Source organism: Kogia breviceps, chromosome 4, assembly GCF_026419965.1.
Source record: "Kogia breviceps isolate mKogBre1 chromosome 4, mKogBre1 haplotype 1, whole genome shotgun sequence".
NCBI classification, from domain to species: domain Eukaryota; kingdom Metazoa; phylum Chordata; class Mammalia; order Artiodactyla; family Physeteridae; genus Kogia; species Kogia breviceps.
The window spans coordinates 27,340,374-27,364,930 of NC_081313.1; the positions used below are offsets into that span (position 1 = coordinate 27,340,374).

Genomic DNA, 24,557 nt, shown 5'->3' on the forward strand with positions numbered 1-24,557 from the left:
GACTTTACCTGTCCAAGCCTCCATTTCTCCATCGGTATTAAAAGGAGGATAAGCTGGATGGTTAAATTCTCCCAGCATTCTAGAGTGATATGTGTCTGGGATCACTGGACTTGTATTCTGCTTTGATTTCAGAATACTTTCTTGCTCTCCAAGTACTAAACCAGGATACGGAAATAACTCTTTTCTGCTCCTTTCCTTATGTTAAACAGATTCATAAGACCCTTAAGATCAAATAATTCATTCCAAAACTTCTGTGTCGAACAGCACCAAAATTCATCTGTTCATCTTCCCCCCACCCCATTCCCACTTCACTTCCTCCCTGTTATTGGGCACTTAACTATATTCCAGCTTCTGTATCCCAATCTAGTAGAAGGAAGAAGTCACGTAATGAGTAGAAGTCGTAAAGATTATATGTCATAAGTCGTTCATGACCTAGTGAGGGAACAAAGGAGGAGGTGGTCAATTTCACCTGAAGAAGCCAGGCAAGGCTTGAATAGAGGAGCCAAAGCTTGAGCTGAATGATGTAAGATGAGTAGATGCTCACTCAGCAGGCAAAATAGCGTGGGGGACATTCAAAGTGGGGGTGATGGCATATACGGGCACAGTGCCGTGAAGCAATAAGGCTTGTTCATGAACATGTCCATCAGAATACTAAAGCAGAGGGAAGGGGTGGACAAAGAGAGATGGGCAGGGGCCATGATGGAGGGCCTCACGGTCTGGACATCAGTCCTCAGCCAGAGTCGTCTTGGGTTCATGCTTTCTGTGGTCCTAAAGGTTTCCATTTGAGTGCTGTTCTTTTCTCTACTTGGGGATTCCTTCATCTAAAACACTTGGGGCTTCCAAGACTGGGTGACAGTTTAGATGTACAACAAATTATATCAAGAGAAAATAAATGCAGTGATTTTGAGTGTATTATTCACCTTCCAGCTGGTCAGTTTTTGCTTTCTGGGCACAGAACCTCCCCTATAACGTGTAGTTCTGTTTTGACTTTTGCACATTGAGCTTTGATGTATGTTTCTGGGAACACGTTATGTATGAGAGTCAGGGACTGTATTTAGCAAGACGGAGCTCTTTCCCTATTTTATTCATTTGTAAAAGTTCAGATCTAAAAAAATGTAGCACTGAATATTATGAAACTCAAGGCCATAAGAAAAGGCTGCCACTTTTATTTTCCAAAAAAAGCTACAGGTAATAAGGTCAGCTACTGCTAAAATAAAATTGTAACACTACCTCGGTGGGAAGACAGATCATTCCAAGAACACGTAAAAATCTTTGATTCATTTCAGAAATAATCAAGATCTGTTAGACTTAACTATAAAAAGTTATTATCATTCTAAGAAAGATAATAAAGTTTACAAAACTGCAGGAGGTACAGGCAAAATGTTCAATCAGGAAGTGTGTGGGGCCGTGGGGATGCACAGCTTTGGTGTCAAACCCAGGTGAAGGTTTTTCAAGTTCATCTTTGCCACAGCATTTCTTCCAGCACAAGAATCCCTTGTTTTCTTATGCAAATTTTAATGTTCTGAACTTGGCACGTGTCTTACAACTGATGTACATATTTATTGTGTAGTGTTTCCTTTCTTTCTGAAAGGCTGTCATTAAATTGATGACCCACCCCCCAGGTGACGGTCTCTCAGAACTGAGAGTATTAGTACTAGCCGATCATGCGTTAGTGACTTAAACCCTCCGAGCCTTCATTTACTTCCTCAGTGGGAATTATAAAGAAGGTCGTTTATTGGGTAAAAATAAAATTGTTTACCTAAAATTCTTGTGCGGTGTCGGGTGCTTGGTGATATTTGGTGAGTGCCAGGACGCAAGGTAGGTCAAGCCCTCCAAAGCTCATGGTTCACCTTGTCTGCTGAGTCCTGGGGAGTGGAGACCTGATGGATAGGCAGGACTTCCCCCACTGCCACCTTTCCATAACACCCCTGCCCCCAGTCCAGGAAGCCAGAAGTTAGCAAATGCCCGAGAACTACTCCTAACCTTTACCCAGAGCTCAGGGTCTGCCCCAGGCTTCATTTGAACAGTCTTCTACCCTTTACAAAGTTGTTGCGCACACATTCTTTTGATCTGTACAACTCTATGAGGTTAGTAGACGCCGGAGGATCCACTTCATTTCTCGGAGGTGACAAAACTAAAGCTCCTAAGAGGGTGGAAGAAAGGGCCAGCCTTCTATGCTGGGGACGAAGTGGAGCTGCCAACCCAGACGTGTCTGATCCCAGGCCCAGTGCTGCTTCCAGGATTCAATTCTGCAGAACTACGTTTTCTCCAGCACACCTCTGGGACAAACTTGAGGACTAAGTCCTGGAAGTTGTTTCAGACAGATCAACGCATGACGAAGAAGCAAGCCGTTCCCCCCCAAAAAACAACTTCTAGACTTTTTAAAGGTAAAGATCTGAATGTACAGGTTCGGTGTACTGCCACATGTATGAGAAAATGTCCATAGCAGTTGTATCAGGGCTCCATCATGGAGATGCGTGGTGCTGGAAACAGAAGCCAGTAAAACAGCTACAACTGAAACAGCACACACAGCAGTGGGGAGTTGCTGGGAGGCAACCTGGGGCCTCTGGTGTGATCCCTGCGGGTTCAAGTGAGGCTGCAGAATACCCTTAGACCTACAAGAGTAAAGTGCCTCTGGCTCTGGGGTAGTGGTCAGTGGGCTAATGCAGAACGATTCATGATCAAATTAGACTTCTTCCCTCGGAGAAAGTAGTTGTGAAAAGGTAAACCATCAAGTGGGCAGAATCTAAACCCTCTGGATATTTAAAGGCAAAACCAGGGGGTCTGTTTTCCTACTCTAGGGTTTGGAGGTTGGCCACTGAATAAGTTTAAGAGTCCCAATAGAATAGTGAGACTAAGGAGGCCTTCAAATCTTTCCTAGTGTATGATTTGGACTTTAGACATCCACATGAACTGGTTAATAATGTGGTGGTCAAAAAGCTGTATCATTCAGTCACCCAAAAGTTAAGATATAAAATTTAAATCAACATTCCTAGGAAAAATGGAAGTCATGTATTCAATGTCCCCAATGATAGAAAAAACAGAAGTCAGGGCAACTGACTATCAGTAGTTAAATAGTGTCTTTGACATAAGGTTTATCTATTATCCTGAGAGAGGAGATATTTTCCTTACTGATAGGAATGGAGTAACTTCCAGGATTTGAGTTTAGATGGGTGGTTACCACATTCTGGAAGAAATTGGTGATGTGTCAGAGACAGCTTCTACAAAACCAGGAGTCTACAGGGGTTAATAAATACATCTACAAGCCTCCCGGCCATGAGAGAGGAGAGACCCAGAGACAGACGCGGAAGGGAGGAGCTGGCAGAGCAGGGCTTTCTTTAGGGGGGTCTGATCCCAGAGAAGAGCTACCGGATCTCCCATTCAGGCTTTTGTATCAACTAGAATTCCTAGAATTGGACAGTGGAGGGATCTTTTTAAAAGTGTGACCTATTTCACACATCTGTCCTTTCTATGAGCCATGTAATTTCCAAGGAAAGGATTAGTCTCAGTGATGGGAAAGTGGAACTTTAGGACTTGGTCAACATTTAGCAAGGTCAGGGTTAGAAATGTTGCTTGAGATTCTTCTGGATATGGAAGAGAACTTGTAGCCAGGCATCTAGTCCTTTTTTTGATCTCGAGTTTGCTATGAGTTGGAAGAGAGAGAAAACAGAACGAGCATTTTTTCCTGAAAGAAAAATGGTGTGAAAACAGAAAAAGGGAGGTTGGCAGGCATCAAAGAAATGCGTGGTGATTTTCTCAGGGAGTCGCACTACTTTCTCTCGCCAAAGATCAGAGCCTTTCTTTGGGAAAAGGGGCCTAATGCAGATAAATGACATTCCACACTCCTGTCTGTCTGATAAGTCTGCCAGGAGAACCAGAGACGTCCAGTGGGACACCTCATGGTCCTGCTTGTCTGTGGACGTGAGCTTTCTACAAGATGAGGGCACTAACATCTAGAGGGGATGCCAGCCTCCCCAAACTTCTGGGTAGCTCTTTTCCCTTCTGTGTCAAGGCCATCAAGGGAAACTGGCTCCCCAGAGAGAAGACAGGAGCCTGCAGGGTGTCTTACAGGTGGGTGTGCTTCACAAACAGAAGGTGTATGCACAGCTGTATGCACAGCTCTCACCCCTTCTGCCAAGCAGCTCTTAACCCCACCTCTGACCAATGTCGCTCCGACCTGGCTGCATCTGTATCCCGCAGGGGCTGGCTCAGCCCCATCAGGGTGACAGGCAGGTTGGGCCTGATTGGTGCCCATTAGAACCAAGCCTGACTCACCCTAAAACCTGATAAAGCCTTTCATGAGGGACTATGCAGGCAGCACAGAAAAATGAGTAACCACAGCTAGATTAGCAAGGACAGGAAAATTGCACTTCAGAAAGATCAATATAGGACATACACTTTTAAAGACCAAATGTGTCTTTATGTTTCAGTTTTCTTTTCATTTTGAGTCTGGCAGATTCAATGTTATACTTGCTTTGTGAGCAGCTGCTGAACAATGATTTAATTACAGTTGTGCTAATGTATCATTATTAATTATACTGCTAAATTTAAGCAATTTAGAAACAGTGTTGCATACTGGACAAGCAATTAATTACACAAATTATTATTATTTTTTTCCTCAGTTTATCTGGTAAGGGAAGACAGGTAGATAAAAACATGTGGGTTGGGCTTCCCTGGTGGCGCAGTGGTTGAGAATCCGCCTGCCGATGCAGGGGAAGCGGGTTCGTGCCCTGGTCCGGGAAGATCCCACATGCTGCGGAGCGGCTGGGCCCGTGAGCCATGGCCGCTGAGCCTGCGCGTCCGGAGCCTGTGCTCCGCAACGGGAGAGGCCACAACAGTGAGAGGCCCGCGCACCGCAAAAAAGAAAAACAAACAAACAAACAAAAAAACCAACATGTGGGCTACTGAAAACTCTGCTTGTTCTCAGGCTATTGTGTAACTTGAAGCAGGCCTATGGTAACACCTGATTTACGCATTCACCAGTTTATCAAAGCAAAGGGCAGGAAGGGAGGAAGGAAACCCGCTTTAGCAAATGACGCCCGTATAAGTCCCTCCCCGCCCCCCTGACACCCCCAGCACTGTTGAGCCCGTTCAGTTACCTTGCTCCAGTTTCCCACTTTCCAGCCGGCGCAGGGACGGAGGTGGCACCTCTTAGCAGGGTCAGGCCTCTGCAGGGCAGCGCAGTCGGAATCCACGTGGGTGCTGCACTGCACGCTCCGCCAGTAGGCCCCCAGGCCACACGTGGTGGAACACTGCCAGGGGGTGGAGGGGAGGAGAGAGAAGACGGAGGCTCAGGGCTGCTTTCTCAGACACACCCCACACCACCCTGGAGTCGGGGGTCCTCAATCTCAGCTACTCTCTAAAACGGGCTGCAGAGCTTTTGAACAAACCAGCGCTGAGGCTCCTACCCCAAACAATCTGAACGCCTGTGGGTAGGGCTCAGGCAGGAGTATTTAAGAAACAAATCCCAGGTGATCCTAATAAGCAGCCAGGCTTGCGAATCCCTGATTTCTCTGTGCGAGGAAAACTCAGTGCACATGGAGATGTGCTTCCCTTTAAAAAGTATCCTGGTGGATGGACCTAGAGTCTGTCATACAGAGTGTAGTAAGTCAGAAAGAGAAAAACAAATGCTGTATGCTAACCCGTACATATGGAATATAAAATTAAAAAAAAATAGTCTTGAAGAACCTAGGGGCAAGATGGGAATAAAGACGCAGACCTACTAGAGAATGGACTTGAGGACACGGGGAGGGGGAAGGGTAAGCTGGGACGAAGTCAGAGAATGGCATGGACGTATATACACTACCAAACGTAAGGTGGATAGCTAGTGGGAAGCAGCCGCATAGCACAGGGAGATCAGCTCTGTGCTTTGTGACCACCTAGAGGGGTGGGATAGGGAGGGTAGGAGGGAGGCTAAAGAGGGAGGGGATATGGGAATATATGTATATGTATAGCTGATTCACTTTGTTATACAACAGAAACTAACACACCATTGTAAAGCAATTATACTCCAATAAAGATGTTAAAAAAATGAAAGTATCCTGGCTGAAGGCCTGGGAAAGGGGGTGAGCTGCAGGCACGCTGCCCCATTTCACCAACGCTGCTCATAGAAAGGGAAGAGCAGAAAATAGCTTCGGTCAACATTTTTTCAACTGGCTCATTTATGGAGGTAAATTCTCCTTAAAATTCTTTAGGATTGGATTTGAATCTCTCATAAGTTCCTAGCTTTTTTTCCTCTGTACTATATTATGTGTGTATATATATGATATACATATAGATATATATACATTAGAGATAATAACAGCTGAAGTGCATAGATTGATTGCACTAGTGGCCCCATTGTTCACACCCATGCTCTTTTCAATGGACTTCACAGCTCCTCTCATCATATGGTGCAGTGTATTTCCCCAGCTGCTGAATCAGGACTGTTCTTGCAACTTTCTTTTGCCAAGCAATTGCAGTGGATGCTGTTGTGCCACTTCTCAAGAGGCCTTGCTTGTTTCGGTTCTCTCTTGGACCCTTGTCTCTGCCATGAGAATAAAACCGGGCTAGCCTGCTGGAGGATGAGACATCATGTGAAACCCAGCTGGGTGACCCAGCCGAGCCCATCTCAGACCAGGCAGCCTTCAGGTGACCCTTCGGCAAATGCATGACAAGCCAAGCTGAGGTCAGCTAAGCTCAGCCCGGGTCAGCAGATTCTCCTAGCTGACCCAGAAACCCATGGACAAAAATGAATGTTTACTGAGATTTTGTGGTTGGTTGTTATATAGCGTTATTGTGGCAATGGACGACTGATACAAGTACACAACAGGCATCAAAGAAATGCGTGGTGATTTTCTCAGGGAGTCGCACTACTTTCTCTCGCCAAAGATCAGAGCCTTTCTTTGGGAAAAGGGGCCTAATGCAGATAAATGCATTATAAATAATGCATAATTAATAAATTAATAAAAATAAATAAATAAAAATAATAATTAATAAATTAATAAATGCATAAATAAATATATTTTCTCTAACCTCTGAGACTGAGGATCTGCACTTGACTAATTGTGCAATCTTTTGCCGTTTCCTAACTTCCCTAGCATGTGAAACTGGTGATAACACTGAGACCTCATTTATTAAGTTGCTGTGAGAACAACAGAGGTAATTCACACACAAAGTGAGCGCTCTACCAATGTTACCTATGAAACACAGCATACCTGCAAGGTCAGCATTATGAGTCCCACTTTCCAGATTTCCGGGGCCCAGAGAGCTTAGCAGTCATGCTTAAGGTCACACAGACAGTACAATGTTAATTTCACATTACGACATGGAGAAAAACAGGACGTTTGCCCCAAACCCAGGACAGGGGCTAGTGAGACCAAATTCCCAGGCTACCGATGACCCTGGTACATCACAAGTGATGTCTGCAGTTCTTTGTACCATATTTATGTGGTCAATAAACACATGTCTCTGGAGCTCTGAATCTAGTCCTGTTAGATTCAGATGTTGTGAGTAGACATTTGTTTCTTTTTGACAATTTCTATTTAGACAGCAAATGAGTCCACAGGTGAAGCTGACAGGAGGATGTCCGTGGAATGCAGTAAGTAAAAGGGGATTCCACTGATTCTCTTAAGTTAGTTTCAAATTAGGAGTGCAGAGAAGAGAGGAGGACCCTAAGGAGGCAGAAGGGACGCCTTGCTTGCTCTGGGAACTTTCTCCCTCGTTACAGCTAGTGACCCTGTGACAACCGATTTACCAGGTCAAGGAGCAGGTTTGGGGGTGTTGAGAACTGGAACTGATGTGCAGCGCTACATCAGAATCCTGCGAAAACTGCTGTGAAAGGCTGAGGAAAATTTTACTGTCACTTCCATTTACAAGACTGCACAGCATACATTTCACTGACTGGCCCAAGGGATCCGACTGAATGATGAGGCAATTTGATGAGAGGTGAGCTGTCAAAATGAGATCCACACCCATGCATACCGTGAAGCACCTACAATTTCTGTCTTATAAACGGATATCAAAGCCAATGCTTACTGAGTACTTCCTATGTGCCTGACACTCTCCTACACGTCGTTATTCCTTTCATCTCATAACAATCTTATGAATCAGGCATCGTCATCATCCTCATTTTAAAGATGAGGAAATGGGTGCAGCGAGAACGTACAGTTAGTAAATGATGGCGCCAATACTCAAACCCAGAACATCTGCTTTCTACATTTATGCCTATTTACAGTGTTAACTCGGTTTTTATATCAATTCTTTAGTAATTTTCAAAATCACAGGTTGTTAGAGGAACATGCTGTGTATGCTGGGGGACATGAACACCCCTTCAACACAGGACAGAAAGGGAGGACACACAGAGAGAAATTTCAGATCGAATGCTAAGGAACTTTAGAAATTACAATACTTCCAATCTTAAAGAGCAGGAAACGCTTTCTGGAAGAAGCAGCTCAAAGCTTGATACTGACGAACAGGTAGAACGTAAAAGGACAAAGGAGAAAGAGAAGGAAATTCCAGGCAGAGGAGACAGCATAAACAAAGGCATTGAACTGGGACGAGCAGGAGGTCTAGTGGCAACTGAGCAGTTTAGATTTGGGGAAGCTTTACGATGGATGAAGTCATAGGAGGCAGTGTGTTGAAAGCGGAATTATTCGAGGACCTGAAGGCTGTTAGATATTAGAGTGAATTTTATCTGATATGTAATGGAGAGACATTAATGATTTGTGATCAGGGGTTTGGAATGATTAGAAAATTCCGTTCAGAAGAGTAATATGGCACTCTTACATCTCTCGTGACGATGTATGGAAAGCATTGGGGAGGGGAGAGATTGGAAGTGCCCAGACCAGTTAAGGGCAAAGGCAGGAGTACTAACAAGAGTAGTAACCAAGGGTTCTCCATTCTCAACTATTGGGGCACTATTGGTATTTTCCCTCAATGTCACAGGGCCCTCATTGTCTTTGGCTCTCAGACACTGAGTCCTGGTAGCAGCCCACATCCCCCATCATTGTAACAAACAAAACATCGCTACTCTTTTCCAGATGCCTCCCACGGTTAGATTGGAAACTCCTGAGAGCCTAAACTGACAGGAAATGAAGAGGAGATGACAGAAATGATGAGATGGCACAGACTTGAAACACTGTTAGGGTTTTTCTAGTAGGACAAGGGAAGACTGATACCAGTGGTGATCCTGGGTTTCCTAAGGTGTGCCGATTGAGTGGCCAGTGATGCCATTATAGGGAGGGACAATCCTAAAGAAACAACTTCAGATATGGGTAGAATTAAAAAATCAGGGGAGAGTGGGACACTCAAAACCCAAAATTTTCATTCTGAGTCCTGACCCTCTCAGACAATTCTGTGTATTAAACATTTTGTCTCAAAACATGCATAAAGGGAGCAGGCACCAAGCCCTGTCATGAAGGGGACTCCTGCCAGATGTGGAACTCTGTCCTTGTAATATCCTTGTAGCTTTACAAACCTTTGCAATCTGGGCCAATTCCCCCTTTCCAGCCAAACTGCCTAGAATTAATAGCTCTCAATGGCTCCACCACGGTTGCCAAATTTTTGGTGAGCTATGATGTATTCAGTAAGAGACTTTATTTGTCAAAGTCAAAGATATGACATGAGACAGAATTCATTTTTGTATCTTGATCTACTAAAATCAAAATGCATCAGTTAACCTCTGGGCTCAAACAGTCATCAGAGTTGATAGGTACTTTCATTTAGGTTTAGTTTATTTGGATATAGTAACTTCTCATTAGATCAATTAACATTTATCAATTAATTATTATGTATTACATGTCCTCAGGACAAAAGCATTAAAACACATTTACATAAGAGTATGGGAAAGGAACCTAATTTCTGGGTCATCCTAAAGCTACTTTTTAATGAAACTTTTGTATGAATTTGTGGATGGAGAAGAGCTGTCCATCTTTATTAACAGTCCTAATGTGGGGACTGTCCCATCTGAGAACTGTGATAGCCTCCAAAAGGGTCCCTCCTTTGGGCTGCCCTTTGGTATCTCCTTCCATCTCAATACCATAAATGTTCTCCCCAAAGTCACCAGTGACCTTCTAACTGTAAGATCCATTAGGCCCACTGTCAGTCTTCATGTTCCTAGATGTCTGTGGCACCACATTTCTTGATTTAAGCCTTCTATATTAGACTGTTCCTTACCAGTCTTTCACATGGAATCTCTTTGTCAGCCGGCTCCTTAAAATGGTGGTGTTTTCCAGAGCCCCAACCCTGGACCACTCCTCTCTGTGGCCTACAGGCTGTGCTTGGGTGACCTCATTCACTTCCAAGGTTCTAACTTCTACCTATTGATCATGGCTACCAAATTTTATCTCCAGTTTTCACCTCTCAAAAGCACCTCAGACCCATACACACAAACATCTGCTGGTTATCCTTTGGATATCCCACAGGTCCTATCAACTAAACTTGATCTGTAACTGAACTCATCATCCTTCCTTTCTTTGTCTCTTTTGAAACTTACTCTTCCTATACATTGTACTATACCTCAGTTTACAGGAGCATCACCTAATGGATGCCCAAGATTCCAACAGAATAGTCATGACAGACTCCTCCTCTCCTCTCTCCTCTTCATACCCCACATTCAATTCCCCACAAAGTCCTGCTGATTTTAAGTTCTCAGTGACTCCTGAATTTATCTTCCCTTCTTCATCCAAGCATTCTTGTCCTATTTCTCATTCCTCATCTGGACTACTGCAGTATCCTCCCAACAGCTCAAATCCTTCATCCTCACTGCTTCCGGAATGAGGTACCTAAAACACACAGTGGGCTGTGTCATTCAGTGGCAGAGACTGCTAGATACTCACGACAACCCTTTTTCCTCTTCTTCCTGGGTATACGATTAGATTACATTTTCCGTCCACCTTCCTGTTTGCTTTGGTCATATGCCTGAGTTCTAGACAATGGAATGTGAGCAGAATTGATAAGTGCTCCTTCTAGTCTTGGCCCATAAAACCTCCCATGGGAGTGCCTCTGTGCTCTTTTCCCTTTCTGTGACTAGGATGGTGACCCCAGGGCAAATTGGAAGACGGGAGGATGGCAGAGCCATTGTCAGACTGGATCACCAGCATCATTTTCTACTACCACCATCGCAGACATGGAGTCACCTTGTATTATTATGCTGAGTGAGAAATCAATTTCTGGCGAACCATAACTTGTTTGGCTCTATTTGTTAACAACAGCCTAGCCTCTGTGTGTGTGTGTGATTTCTAATTACATACGCATACTGTACACATGTCATTCGTACTTTATTCTGATACTGATCCCATATATATGCCTTTTTATCATCTACACTTGCACACTCCGTTTGACCTAGCTTGTATTCTTCTATAGGCCCAGAGTGTCTTTAATGGTAGATACTTTCAGACTTCATCTCCACTGGCTAATTAACAAAATCCTACAAATTAACTAGTAGTCACAGTTTCCATAACTTGTTCTCTTTGTCTTTGAGTATGGACACACTGTCCAGACTGCTTTCTTGGATGCAGAACAATAAGCCTATTTATCTGTCCTTAAGGGATGCCCCATGCTTTTGGAAAGAAAGATACCTTTGGGTGGTACTACTTAAAAGGATATCATTCATAAAACCTAGACAGAACATTTGTATTTCAAAATATCTAGGCTGAACCCACAGCAGTGACATTATAGGCACCATTTGCCCCTGTGAACTCAAAAGTAACCATGGAGCCCTCAATGTTATTTTAAGTACCTTCTTGTGAACTATGTGATTTTCTCATCTGTCTACCCAGGGTCACCACATAACTGGCATTGTTTTTATGTCATATGACCAAAGAAGAAACAAAAATAGCAGAAGGTAGAGAGAATGGTGAGGTTTTCTGATTTGCAAAGCAATGGATCATAGGCTATGAAGTCTGTCTGCTTGGGTTCAAATCCCTGCCGGGTCACTCATGAGTGTGTGTGATTCTGGCTAGCTACTTCACCTTTCAGCTCCAGTTTCCTTATCTCTACAATGGGGGGGCGATATTACCAGTCTCCTTGGGCTGTGGTGAGGATTCACGCATTCACATGAGTGCATGTGCATTAGCATAAAATCATGCTATAAAGCATGGCACACACTTTATAGATGTTCATTGTCAACATCCTCCTCATCGTTAAGAGGCCATTAGGACTTTCCTAATGGAAAGAAACCTGACAAAAATGTCATGGATCATGAGACCCACTCCTCTCCTTTCTTTCAACAAACTGGGTTACTCTTAAGCATGAAAATCTTTTCTCCTCCTGAACCTGGATTCTTTACTTCCAAATGGGGATAATAAGATGCCCCTCCATTGACAGAAAATGAAATGAATGTGATTTCACTTTAGAACTTAAAGTAAATCAATGTGAAACATAGTTCAAATGCAAACAAAAAATTTTGGAAGTTTGAATATACCTATTTTTTTTTTTCCAGTATAGTCAATTTCAGGACCAATGATGCTGATTAATTCATACAAAAGAATTTTATATAGCTAAATTGTCGATTCGTACTGAAATTCACTAGAGAGACAGCAGATAAGAGCAGAAAGATTTAGAAGATTCATCATCCAACAGACATGTCCATAGACAGTTACTTAACTGTTAAAAATCTTAGTTTTTCTCTACATAAATTGGTATAAACAAGATCCTACTTACTCCCCAGGACTGTCAAAAAGAGAAGATAGTAGACTACATATGGAAGTGATTTGGAAATTAACATGCTTCATAAATGAAATATATTGTTATTTTATATTAGCTGTTAACACTTCTTTTTATCTAGAGAGATGAGTCGTGCATTGTCATCAAAAATGCTGATTGACATCGACATGTGATTATTTTGCCACAAAGTCCTCTTTTGCATTGTCAAGTTATTTTTAACAAGTTCACATACTGTGCATTTGAAATTCAAGTGGGTGAGAAATGATTTTGATGCTTCAAAGGATGTAATTAGTTCCAGAAATGAAGAAACAAATATCTAGCCAAATGTCTCAAACCTGAAAACAGGGACCAACACTTCATCATCATGTTTATTTTCTTCTTCCTCTATCTTCTAATCCTTTTAACAAGCCAAAAAGAATTTTTTTTAACGCAGGCAAACACTGAGTCCAAAAAGAAAAGAAATGCTTGATACAGTGAGCTATAGAATTCTTTTAAAGAAATTTGTCTTAGATTTCCATTCCAATTGTGATTGCTTGACAGGTTTAAACCAGAGTCTCAACACTGGCTTTCTGAATGAAATATGAACACAGGTCCTTCCAGTGGTGCCTCTTCACAGCATCATTACAGTTTATAGCTGGAAGGGACACTGGAGAGGAGCGGTGATCTACACTAGTTCCACTGTTCTGTAGATCAAAAGCAGGCTCAGAGAGACAGACTGAATTCTCCACTGTCACACAGCTGGCTGACTCAGGTCTCCTGATTTAGTTCTAGGTTCTTTTCACTATATCTCACTACATTTATTCTGCTTCCCTGGATTTTTTTTTTTCTTTCATTTTTGGAGTTAGGGAGGTGAAGAAGGAGGTGAGGGCATGGACCTGATTGCTTCACTTCTTTGTACATTAGACTATGTTTTATTTTGAAATTTGCACAGGAATGCAACACCCCTAGCTAATTTCCATATCGAATCAGGCCTGGGTAAGAAACAGAACTCCTACCTTGCTCCAGTTTCCAACAGTCCAGTACACAGGGCTGTGGCCCGTTGAGAGCTGCTTGTAATCCGAGGCATTCAGCAAGAACCCTTCAGCGATCAGACCCGTTGCGTCTTCCTCGGTCAGGACTGGTCCGGAGCTCTGTGTTAGATTCATGTTGCTTGGAAGTTCTCGCGGGGGATGGTTTACTGGCTTTTCTGAGTATGCTGGCTGGTGGTCTCCCCCCAGAGGGGGTGGAGTGTTAGCTGGCTTTTCAGTGACCATCCCCTCAGCTCTGGGTGCACCATTTTTGAGAGTGGTGGGCCTTTGGCTGGGCACCAGTCCTTCCGACACTGTGCTGAAGGGTGGCCATAGGGATGCCCCTGTAAGATCGGGTGTTGGTGGAGGTCCAAGTGGCACTTCTGTACTTCTTTCTGCGGGAGCAGCACTTCCAGGTACTCGGATCTGGGTCCATGTCACAGAGTTGTTCCCATCTTTGTTCTCAGGTTGTTCCCGGTCTTCCCCTGAGCCACTGTGAATCTCCATTTCTGGCTCTTTGGTCAAGGGATTATAAAATGGAGTCAACTGCCATGTCACAGGATTGCTGGAGGTTGACAAATCAGAACCACTCATTGTTGTGACTACAAGGCCTCCCTCTGAGATAGGACCAGTGTCTGGATTGGAAACATTCTCTTCATTTGGCTGGGTACTCAAAGACCAGGAAGTGAGCGTGGGCTGGGAAGTACTTCCAGTGGAAATGACATCATGAGAGTCCAGTTCAGTTTGGGTTGAACTATTCTGCCACTGTTCCCCATCCAGGTCTCCTTCTTTGGAGGCTGTGGTAGGACCAGGGCTGTTGATCGTCAGAGCACTTGTGTTCATAGGCCCAGGCACTGTGGGTGTAGTCAGCACCCTAGGACTAGGTGTAGTTGGAGGGATGGGCTTGAAGGGGTCAGTTGTTGGTAGCTTTTTCCCATTGGACATTGTGCCTCTGTTGGGTTTTAGAATTCTCCGGCTAGATGGGCACTGCTGGAGGCCACACAGAGCTCGGCTATTGGGTTTCCTTGTCACGTCGCAGGGCTCATTGTGGTTCTTGGCACACGTGACACTGCGAATCCGCACTCCGCCACCACAGGAAACAGAACACTGGAAAAGAGAGAGGGCTGTTAGTCTAGTTTGGTGGAAAGATGTGTTGGTTCTCATGCTAAGGTTTATGGCAAATCAGGACAGGCCCAGTTGAAACTGAACTGTGCAGCTAAAATCGTTCTCTGTCTTTGTATAAGGTTTCTGTGCAATTTCAGTTTCCCATGGAAATATGTATCTCTGGGAGACCACCTAAGGCTCAGGACTAACCATTTACCCTTCACAAACTGAAGGTGCAAACCATGAAATAGTAAAACTGAAGTCTCCCTGGGCTATGACTGTTGGATAGTAGATCCACAAAGAGTGCAATGATTTAAACAGATCACCTAATTTTTAAAAAGAGATAGTAATATTATCTTCCCTAGGGTTTGATGCTATTAAATTAATGTAAACTGTTTATGTATTTTTTGGAATCTATTAATTTAATGATATGAGCCTTCCCTTTTATATCCATAGAGCCACATAGCCTCACTCAGGCATCCTAAGCTCCATTTTCTTGCCTGTGTCAGATGGACTCAGATTAAAAACTAGACAATAACCATACTCATATATGTATACAGACCCAGGACCTTTTATGAAATTTAAAGATGGGTAGTTAACCAAAGGTGGGGAGATACCATTTCCAAAGAGTTAGGGGAGTCCTGTAGCATGGCGCTGATATACACACGGACGCCGTGGCAGGTCCCCCTCCCTAGTGGTCCCTCCAGGCTCTGTAGGACACAGGCAGCTAGACTGCCTTTGGGGGAAACCTAACAGGACAGTCATTTCTCAGGATTCATGGTAAAGACGATGTCATCAGTCTTAGCAGCTGCAAACCACACATAGTTGCTACATAACACTAAATTTCTTGATATTTTGAAAAAAATCCGTATTTTTACCAAACTGCTCCATTTTTAGCCTTCCTTTCCAATGACGTTTTAAGTTAACCACTAAATATTGGTTCTTGAACATGGACTGTCCAGGAGTCTATGCTGACTGTTTCGCATTCGTCTGTCTTACATCTCTGACCCTAAAGTAGGTTTCTTAAAGATGGGGACTACATAATGTTTCCTGGATTTCAAAGGGCTTCACAGCCATTATTCTGTGTGATACCCTGTGAATATGAGCCCTGTGAGATTTATAGGGCTGTGAGATTTACAAGGCTGGAATTATCATTCCATCTCTTACAAGAGAGGAAGCTGACACCCAGGAACCTGCTTGAAAGGCTGTAAGTCAGTGGCAGAGTAAGAATTAGATTAATTCCATGCCCCTCCCCACCGACCAAAAAAAACCTAGCACAGCACAGTGGAAAGCAGTTTGTCTACTGAATTTACTTACTGACTTAACCAAACTTTTGATTTCTGAGAACTTACCCAAAGGCAGAAACTGTTTCTTATCCATAACTGAATTCCAGGATAGTTCTTGGGATACAATGATCACTTACTACATATTTATTACATGACTGTTCTACTTGGAAAATAATCAGGAATGGGAAAATTCTTCTCCCTGTGAACTTATGCATTTTTCAGCTTGAATTTCTTGCCTTCTCAAGTCCTGTCTTCAATTTCCTCTGTATTGGAAAATAACTTCCCCCTTTATTTTGCTCCAATCCAGCATAATCACTCACTGAGGTATGATAGCTCTGTTGAAATCAGCATCTTTGAAAAGCAGGAGAGACACGTGAGCACAAAAGACTGTGCAGCTCAGGGAATGGTCAACTGCAGGTTCGGGGTCAACCAATAAAGCTGTGAGTTTAAGATGTCAACAAACACTCAAATGCCCAGCTCTAAGTCTGAACTTCCAAGCTCTGGTATAATAATATTAATCTTTGGTGGGAACAGTGCTTCATGGACCAAGAGATGCACACTTATTTCCAACCAAGTGGGGACTACCAGCTAAAGCTCTCAGAGCCCAGAGGTGAGGAAATGGTTTCTTCCAGCACTTTCCATGACTCACTTCACTTTGGAGCCTGGGACAGGCAGGCTGGGGGTATTTATTTTCCTGGTTTAGTGCAATATTTCTGCTCTTCTTGTGTATGGAGACACTTTATGCTCCATCCATTTTAGTCATTCTGAGTCATTTCTCCACTTGTTATCTTCTGATTCCATCTCCTAGGGTTTTCAAATCGCCACTTTGTAAAAATGTATCAGTCTAACCAAATAATCCTCCGTGTATGTCTGAACATATTTCCACAATGGCAACCTCAGGTAGGCTCTGATCAAGAGGTGATTCATAAATGAGGACCCTGCCAGCACTAACGCCAACTATTTTCAAAAAAGCAGGTGTACTCTGCTTTGGGTTTTCTTTCCAAGAAATGTCAGAGCAGACAAAGCTCATAGTAGGAAGCTCTTTGATTTTTCTTTTCTTTCTTTTCATTCCCTTTTTTCTTTGTTTATTTTGATTTGCAATGCCCCTAATACCCACAGACTTTACTGTACAACTTTACAAGCATTTCTAAAAATCCAAAAATATATGGGTGTGTGCCCTCCACCCCACGTTGAACTATGAAGTCAAAGAGCTATAAAACCTGTAAGAAATAGCTTAAAGCCCTCAAGATGCCATTATTAACTCCATGCATGATGCAGGGACTAAGCCTCAGAGCTTCCTCATCTAGAAATTGAAAGTAATACTCACCTTTCAAGGCTGCTGTGAATATTATATGAGAAAACAACCTTAACATAGTACATAATATATAGAAGAAATTGGGAATTGGAAGCCATTATTATCACTGTTATAATATTGATGCTGATAATAACAATAGTAATAATAATAACAAAGGGCATGGGGGTCCCCAATTTCTACTATCCTTGTGAAGTACAGAGCGACACATGGACCTGTCTTAGGGCATGCTGTGAAGTGAGCAGGTGTCTGAGTAAAGCAGTTGTTGCACAAGCCTAGAAGACACCTCGAAAGGTCCATATATCCCATGGGTGTATTGCTGGATTTTCTTTTAGATTCAGGTTTCCTAGGACTAATAGATGGAAAGTTTTTTATTTTTAATTTACAAATTACAAGTATTAAATAATCTTATTCACTGTGAACTTGTTCAGCCTAAAAGAATAAAGCAGGAGTAAATAATCACCATCTAGGTGTTTGCTTAATTAAAATACATTAGTTCTTGATCCTTCAAAACAGAAGATTATTCTAGAACAGAAATGCAAAGTGGCAGCTTAAGGGCTACATGTGGCCCATTGGCATGTACCCTTTGGTCTGCTCAACCTCAAAACAAACAAGCAAACAAACAAAATACAAACACCAAATTAGCGGCCAACATTTTAAAATGAGCAGATATCATTGTAAAACTCCAGGTTTTTAGCTTCTCTTGAAAAAGCAGATGATCTGTAACTATTGCCCCATTCCCAAATGGCAATTCAAAACTTCACGAATGGATACCTGCGTCTGGGAGAGTTTATATGTTTTCCACCTACCATTCATCCCTATCTGCTTTCCTTACTCAAGAGACACGGACTCTTTCAAATAATCGATGGATGCCATTTCTTCACATTGGGGCATATTGTGCCCAGTGAGAGAGTCAGTGTTAACTACCTACCAAGTATATTGGGCCTAAAAACTTAGCTGCCTTTTCTCATAGTCACAGCAGAACAAGCAGTATTGTTGTGCCTTCAGCCCATGCTTCTTCCAGTACATCTTCCAACTGTGTTTATCTCCTTAGAAGCTGTCAAACCCTTCAGATGAGATAAATGCAGGACGCAAAGCCACACTTAGAACTCATCTCAACTGGTAGTTTCAGGATTCTCAAAACCGATTCCCGCTATGATTATCTTACCCCCTTACCTTATAATTTTGAACCCGGTACCAGGCGAATAGCTTGTCAATCTGTTAATGTCCTCCCTGGGAGTTATCTTGCCCTCATTTGCCATCAATCTTAGATTAAGGTCTCTGGGGGGAGCCCGCTGAGAAAGAGGTCTGCTGCTAAATTAGTCAACTCCACCCATCCGAGGTGCACTGTGAAGTGGCGGGGGGGGGACCCCCAGTTGGCTCAGAGCTGTAGTGCTAAGAGAGAGTTTATTCAAAACCACAGTTGAGGTTTCTCAGAGAGCTTGGGCTAAAGGGATGAGCAGGGAAACAGCTAATGCTTTGGGCCTAAAAACATTGAATGCATGGTCTCAGGAATTTATAAGTGAATGATGGGACCTCATACTAAAACCATTTTGAAAGTAAGCTAAAACCCTTAGGTACCTGTTATTGGCTGAATTGTGTCCCCTCCAAACAAGATATACTAGGGTTCTAACTCTTGCTCACCCTCTTCACTCGTACGTCAAAATGTGGTCTTATTTGGAGATGGGGTCTTTACAGAGGCGATCAAGTTAAAATGAGGTCACTAGGTTGGGCCCTAATCCAAACTGACCACTGTCCTCATGGAAAGGGTAAATTTGGATACAGAGACACACATATAGAGACAATGCCACGTGAAGATGAAAGCAGAGATGAAGGTGATGCATCTACAAGCCAAGAAACACCAAAGATTGTGAGCAAAGCATGGGGGGTTAGGAAAAAAGCATGGAACAGATTCTCCCTCACAGCCCTCAGAAGGAGCAAATTCTTCCCACACCTTGATCTTGGACTTCTGGTTGCTGCGAATGAAAAATGTTGCCCACCATATCAGTAAACAAAGGATGTTGCAGCCATCAAGCCACTACAGCCGGCCGATGGTGAGCCCTGAGGGGACTCAGGATGGGGAAGAATAGGATCCTGGCCAGAGATAGCTAAGGTGCACATCAAAGGCATGCTTTCAATGAGCCTAGACGCTTGCATCTTCCCACACATAGAAAAGTGCTAAATTCCTTCACTTGAGGTATCTGGTTTTCTTTAATTAACGGTAATCTTTAGATGTTCCAACTACCTGGTCTTTGTCACAAAAAACCCTATATATGTCAATCCCAGTCTCCCAATTTATCCCTCCCCCTTTCCCCCTTGGTAACCATAAGTTTGTTTTCTACATCTGTGACCCTATTTCTGCTTTGTACAACATCATAAATCAACTATACTCCAATAAAAATTAAAACAAACAAACAAACACTATATATCCTGGCTCGTCCCTTACCTCTTGGGAGCAGTCCCTCAGAGCTACCTGAGAGGCCATGTCCCAGGCTTAATGCCTCAGTTTTGTCCCCCAAATAAAACATAACTCTCGACTTTTAGGTTGTGCATTATTTTCAGTCAACATTACAAAACTGGTGAGACAATACATTTCTACTGTTTAAGATAGTAGTACTTTGTTATGGCAGCCCTAGCAAACAAATACAGTACTCTAGATAATTAAAAACAAATCAGACATGATGCAGAGAATCAGCATGGCTCTAGACTGGTTTTCTGTGAGTAGCTGTTTCAGACAAGGGTGCTCACATGTGTTTTCCAGGAAACCTGGCAAAGCATGGGCTGCTGACATCTGGGAAGGACTGAAATGTTGGCACTTGCAGAGGTCCCATGCCAAAAGAGCAGGCAGTCGAGGCTAAAGCATCAGGTGTCCAGCCTCACAAGAGTGTCCTGGACCTTGAATGAAACTAGGAAATACTGAGGGTAAGTGACTCAGCGATGTCTCCTCACCTTCCATGCTCTGTCTCCCTTCAGTTTGCAGGAACTCCTATGGCCTTCACATGAATTTTGTTTGCCTGTTTGTTTTGCTTTTCATTTAGCTATAGATAAGCCATTGGCACTTGCTGCAGTGCCTTCTGTTTGAAGAGCCAGGAGAGCTTGTTTGTGAAACATTTAATCTATCTGGTCACTTGTGCAAGCCAACACCCGAGTGAACAGCTTTGCACTTAATACATTCTTAGTAGCTGGACAAATTAATTGCTTTGTTCATTTGTTTGATTGTATGCTTTGGTCAGGCACAAAAAGGGTGGATTAAAGATCTTTGCAGACCCTGGGCAGGTCTGCTTTCGGAGGTTCCACCCTACAGCCCACCAAATATATTAAAAAGCATCTCTAGTTTCAAGTGAAATATAATCTTCTTCTGTAAAAACAATTTGAAAGGCTTTTTATTCTTTTGCTTTTGAAAATAAATATTTGGTGAGGCCAACTCATTTAATTTATGAGTGGCTCTCATTTCTCAGCAATCATTACGCATAGTCTGGAATTCCAGCAAAGTGAGAAAAGCCGATCTATAAATTGTTTCCAAACATAACACATTTTTTATGAATACTGAGAGCTGTCAAATTGTTACATTTTGCAGACTTCTGAGATGCTTTATGCCAAAGCGTGCAGAGTAAAAGCGCTGCTGCCTGCCTTCAAACCCTAGCCTCATCACTTGGAGGCTGTGCGACCTTGGACAAGTTTCTAACTATCTCTAATGCCTCAGTTCCTTCACCAGTAAAATGGGGCTAATCAGGCCATTGTGAGGTAATGTGCTAGTACCTATAAAGGTGCTTAATATACATACGAAATGTTGGATAATTCTTTGCTTTTAATATGTAATTTAATATTGCTTTCTAATTTTGCAGTGTCCTTTGCTTTACTGGAACAATACATGAGTTTCCCCCACCCCCCATCAGGTCTCAAACATTTTTGTAGGCCCACGAAAAACTTGCAGGCTCTAAGCCCTGTGCTTACAGCGCTCCCCGCCTAAAATGGCCCTGAGCTCAGGGAGGGAGTTAGATGAAAATGCAGGGGCCACTGATCAATTCTGTCAGGGGACTTGGGTGCCACTGACTGGACAAGACTTGCAAAATTAGAGTAGCGTGGAAAACAGACCCTTGTCTTCTTGCCTGATAATAAAGTTTCTATTTAGTGAATGCTTACTATTTGCTGGGCACTATGTGAAGGGCTCACATGCATTATCATCCTTACAATAACTCTGTCTTTCTAAATGAGTAAAGGCTGGGAGAGGTTTAACACTAGCTCAGTTAGGGCTTGCCAGAGCTGGAAAACCTTGACAGGGAAGGGCAGCTCATGGACTTTCCTCTTCCGCTTTCCACGTTGGTCAGCCCAGGGAGGACAATTCTACAGGATTCTAGGAGCCTCACAGTTCTCGGGTCTTTTGACCCAGTTACATTATAGCTTTAGACTCATCCAGAGTGACCCAAATGGCCCAGTACAGACCAAGTGATCAGGTCTTGTTGGAACACTACTTTTCATCAATTAATGTTGATCTCAAGACAAAATCTAGACCATAACTACTATGTGTAGCAAGAATCACTATATCATCTCTTAAAAAAGTATCCCAGCATAGAATGTCAAAGACAGTCAGCATATCTCAGCAAAGCCCATTAGAGGGCTAATGTGTACAGACATTAGCAAGACAGCAAAGGGAAGAAAGGAAGACCCATTCAATGAATATTCTGATGCTGATTTAACTAAAAGCACCTCTCCCGACAACATCTCTTGAATGAAGGCCGAGGCTCAGCCTCTCTGTGGACGCTGGAAACTGTATTCCGTGTCTGCTGTCACTATTCTATGCAGTGGACTCTATTTGGAACAACAGACTTGAGTACCTGTCATCCTGCCAATTTTTCAGGCCCTTGTTCTCCAGTTAGGCACATCATTTTGCTCCCCAGAAACACAAACACAATGACAAGAATTCCTCAGCCAAATGTGTAATTGCAGTCCTTTGAAAATACATGAAGATTCTAGCAATTAGTAAATTTTACATGACAAAAAAATTAGTAACTGCTTTGCATGCAGCCCACGGCACTTTTGGTAAACAGATTTAATGGACCAGCCACAAGACCCCATTCAGCCTTATTTTGACAACACTGTAATTTACGGCAATCGAGGTTGGCAGTGGACTAATAGGTCAGGCCAGCCACAGGCTGTGATTGTACCTTCCAGGAACAGCAGGGGGGATATTCCGGCCTGTTACTGATGTGTGTGCACATGCATCAGTAACACGCCTGTGTTAGGTTGTAGGTATGTTTTCTTTACATGTATACCTTTGTCTTTTCTTTCTTGGGGTCTTAGCTCTCCCATTTGATAAGTTCTTACAATAAAGGGACCATATCTTCTTTATTTTCACCCAGGTGCTCCAGAGAATATTCTGTACAGAATTAGAAACTAAATAAACCTTAACTGTGACTATGAGCTAATGTAACAGTTTTGGAAATAAGGTTATCAAAATGGCTGTATTCAAATGAGTGTTTTCTGCTTTCAAATAGTTATCTTCAGAAGTGGAAGCTCTGCTTCTACAAAATTTTGAATTCTTCTTTCGATAATACTTTATAAGCTATGAAAAGCAATTGCACTTATTTATAATCAAGTATCACTTTAAACACAAAGGTTGTATCCAAATGGATCAGATTACTCCTTTGTCCATCAGACTTAATTCTAATCAACTTCCTGTGGCATTCTCCTGAATCAAATATTGTCTATTTCTCTGAAGGTGAGTCTAAGAGGAATTCCTAAGACTCTGGTCAATGGTAGCATTATTGTGGAAACCATGTGGCTTCCCAAGGAAGCTCATAAGAAGTCAGCATCCATCGATAAATTCTGGCCTGTTGGTTTTACAAAATCATTTATTTTCTAGTCATTCCTTAGGTAACCGACTGAAATATGCATAGGAAAGCAGAGCAAGGCCCCTGGAGACTCCAGCGCCCTTGGAGAAAGCAGAGGTCTACTTCTGCTACAGACTCTGGGAGCACAAGGCCTGAGAGTTCCGGGTCCCACAGTGACCCAAAGAAAATTAAAGCCTGGGAGTCTTTCATGAGCTCCTAACCCATGAATTTCTAATTATATGCAGAGAATTAGATCAGATTAATCTTGGGGAACTGCAACACTATTTGAATTTATGTAGCTAATAGTGTTACATGTCCTAAACCTTGATCAGGATTGAAGAGATGGATGATATGAGGGGCTTCTCCCAGTGGCAAGTAAACTTACTGTCTATCATGCCAAGTAGAGGGACCCGCCTTCGGTTTTTTAGTATGAAGCATAACTACCAGTAAATGTTTGACAAACCAGCTCTTGGGGTAGGTGGGGGAGCCCTGATCTGCTACCACTGGTTTAATAATGGGCCAGCAAAAATCCTGAGGATTTTTCAATGATCTGTCGTGAGTCTGAGCGAGCAAGATCCAGCTCATCCCTGGTGGGTATTTGACCACTGGGCAGGTGAGAAGAAGATCCTGTGAGAACGGAAAACAAGCACGGTAGGATACTGGGAGGTGGGAAATGCAGGAAGTAGGCCAGAGGTTATAAACGCTGGCCATTGTGCACTTTTACCCTGGGTCACTTTGGATTCATTAATGAAAAGGACTGGGTGGGGGGCTGACGAAGCATGAGGAACGCTGGCCTTCCTTTTGACCCCTGAGCTCACCTCACTCCAGTTGCCCACTGTCCAGTCCGACGGACACAGGATGTCTCTGTTGCAGGAGGTGAGGGTCTTGGGCTTCAGCAGGTGCTGGCAGTCTCGAGCCGGGAGAGCTTGCTGCTCATCAGAGCCCACGGTCTGGATGCACAGCACCGTTCGCTTCTTCTCTCCGTGGGGGCCACATGTCGCTGAACATGTTTCCCACTCCCCTGTCCACCACCTGCAGACACACATGGACATGTGAGAGAAGATCACCCGGAGGAGACACACATAGCTTGTTCAGTCCCAGCTCCGGAAGCCTGCAGACGACTTGGCATAAGTAGATGCTAAGTAATGATGTCTGTAAATGGAAAAAAGAAAAAAAAAAAAATTCCCTCTCTTTTCAGTCAAGAAAACTGAGGTCCAGTTTTCTGTTGTGCAACCTCAGGAAAGTTTAGGCCTCACTCTCCACATCTGTTAAATGGATGTAACGACACTGACTTTAGATGAGTGATGTGGATGAAACGAAACAGCAGTTTATGTACAGTGCAGAGTACAGAGCCTGACATAATACAAACTCA

General features: G+C 43.1%; 1 protein-coding gene across 3 annotated transcripts in view; it reads right to left on the reverse strand.

Moving 5' to 3' along the window:
* ADAMTS12 (ADAM metallopeptidase with thrombospondin type 1 motif 12) overlaps positions 1-24,557 on the reverse strand; it is a 424,853-nt gene that overhangs the window by 73,761 nt on the left and 326,535 nt on the right. For 2 of the 3 annotated variants that reach the window (XM_059060818.2, XM_067030856.1), the window contains 3 exons: positions 24,004-24,217; positions 13,641-14,759; positions 5,100-5,252 (listed from right to left, as the gene is read on the reverse strand). In XM_059060818.2, the coding sequence (XP_058916801.1) occupies positions 5,100-5,252; positions 13,641-14,759; positions 24,004-24,217 (1,486 nt within the window). Of the gene's footprint in view, positions 1-5,099; positions 5,253-13,640; positions 14,760-24,003; positions 24,218-24,557 lie in introns of those variants that run through there. The other variant, XR_010840098.1, reaches the window with a different exon arrangement.